The following is a 1,889-nucleotide window of genomic DNA, read 5'->3' on the forward strand; positions in this document are numbered from 1 at the left end:
CTGAGTTGGAGCTCAGGTGTCCAATTTTCGTGGGGGGCAGGTCGGAAGGAGGGAGGGGCAGGGCTGGGCATTGGCACCCCTGACTCCTCTCTGGTCTGTTCGCAGGAGGTGGGCAGCATCATCGGGAAGGTAGGTGCTGGGTTCTGCTCTGTGTCCCCTCCGACCTGCGGCCTCCGTCCAGGAGAGGAGGCAGCGCAGTCAGCCTAAGAGCCTCCCTCCGTGTTTTTCTGCAGAAAGGGGAGACCGTCAAGCGGATCCGGGAGCAGGTGAGGGGGGGCTGTGGGGAGGAGCCGGGCGCCTGGTGTGGAGGGAAGGGAGACCGAGGGCCTGCCCTCGGGTGGCCGTTCCAGCTTTGCTGGGGCCTGGGAGTGGGGCAGGCGGCCAGGCTGCCGCGAGGAGGTGAGGAAGGAGCCCGCTGCCCGGCGCCTGTCCTGTACCCGCAGAGCAGCGCCCGGATCACCATCTCCGAGGGCTCCTGCCCCGAGCGCATCACCACCATCACCGGGTCCACGGCGGCCGTCTTCCACGCCGTCTCCATGATCGCCTTCAAGCTGGACGAGGTGTGTGACCGGCTGGGTGGCGGCCCAGCTGGTCCCCTGGGAGGACCAGGACTTGCTGGGGTGGGAGGGGAGGCCGAGCCCGGCAGGATTCCCGCATTCCAGTGGGACTGGGGTGGGTTGCCCTGCAGGGGGGAGCAGCAGGGGCCTGCAGGGCCCACCCTCCGTCTTCTCGCCCAGGATCTCTGCTCTGCTCCCGCAAACGGTGGGACCGTCTCCAGGCCTCCAGTGACCCTTCGCCTTGTCATCCCCGCCAGCCAGTGTGGCTCCCTGATCGGGAAGGCTGGCACCAAGATCAAGGAGATCCGAGAGGTGGGGGGGACCACCCCAGAAGTCCCACTCCTGCTGCCTACCCTCGGGGAGCTCTGAGCCTGGGCAGCCCTTCTCCGGCTGTGGGAGCTGACAGAAGTGGCCCTTGTTCTCTGCTTGCAGACCACGGGGGCCCAGGTGCAGGTGGCAGGGGACCTGCTCCCCAACTCCACGGAGCGTGCCGTCACCGTGTCCGGGGTGCCTGACGCCATCATCCTGTGTGTGCGCCAGATCTGCGCCGTTATCCTGGAGGTTCTGCTCGGGGGCAGGAGAGGGGGCACACCCGCTGGGGGAGGCCAGGCAGCCGCCATGGGTCAGGGGCCCCAGGACGTCCGATGCGTTTTCCTGGGGGTCGTGGGGAGGGCCTTGACAACACAGGACCCCTGTGAGGTCGGGGTGGCCTGGCAGGGTCCTGACAGGTCCCCCATTTGTCCTTCCAGTCCCCACCCAAAGGGGCCACCATCCCGTATCACCCCAGCCTCTCCTTAGGCACCGTCCTTCTCTCCGCCAACCAGGTGAGGGGACAGTAGGGGGTCTTGTTGGAAAAGGGGGATTGAGATGGGGGAGGGGATGGAAGGAGGAACTGGGGGTCCAGGGAGGAGTGACTGCCCTGACCTGTCCCAGTAACCCCTTCACCCCGGGGCTTCTCCATCCCCACAGGGCTTCTCCGTCCAGAGTCAGTACGGGGCTGTGACCCCAGCGGAGGTGAGTGACCCCAGCCCGAGGCACCCCTTCCCGAAGCAAGCCCCCTCTGACCTCTGCCCCCTCTGACCTCTGCCCCTCTCCTCCGGCCCAGGTCACCAAGCTCCAGCAGCTCTCAGGCCACGCGGTCCCCTTTGCCTCCCCGAGCATGGTGCCAGGTGAGCAGCCCCAGCAGCAGGAGGCAGGGCAGGTCCCCAGGGGCCAGCAGCCCCTGCCGTGGGCGTGGGGGGCAGGAAAGGCCCGGAGCCACACGCACCCCTCTCTCCCTAGGACTGGATCCTGGCGCACAAACCAGCTCCCAGGAGTTCTTGGTTCCCAACG

At 67.5% G+C, this 1,889-nt stretch overlaps 1 protein-coding gene across 1 annotated transcript in view; it reads left to right on the top strand.

Annotated features, from left to right (window-relative positions):
* The window catches only part of PCBP4 (poly(rC) binding protein 4), a 3,702-nt gene that overhangs the window by 256 nt on the left and 1,557 nt on the right, over positions 1-1,889 (top strand). Inside the window, exons 2-10 of the mRNA XM_014529743.1 lie at positions 84-129; positions 234-266; positions 444-560; positions 738-869; positions 990-1,118; positions 1,307-1,381; positions 1,527-1,571; positions 1,663-1,726; positions 1,839-1,889. Coding sequence (XP_014385229.1) covers positions 84-129; positions 234-266; positions 444-560; positions 738-869; positions 990-1,118; positions 1,307-1,381; positions 1,527-1,571; positions 1,663-1,726; positions 1,839-1,889 — 692 coding nt within the window. The remainder of the gene's footprint in view (positions 1-83; positions 130-233; positions 267-443; positions 561-737; positions 870-989; positions 1,119-1,306; positions 1,382-1,526; positions 1,572-1,662; positions 1,727-1,838) is intronic.

This window comes from Myotis brandtii, unplaced genomic scaffold, assembly GCF_000412655.1.
Source record: "Myotis brandtii unplaced genomic scaffold, ASM41265v1 scaffold693, whole genome shotgun sequence".
NCBI classification, from domain to species: Eukaryota; Metazoa; Chordata; class Mammalia; order Chiroptera; family Vespertilionidae; genus Myotis; species Myotis brandtii.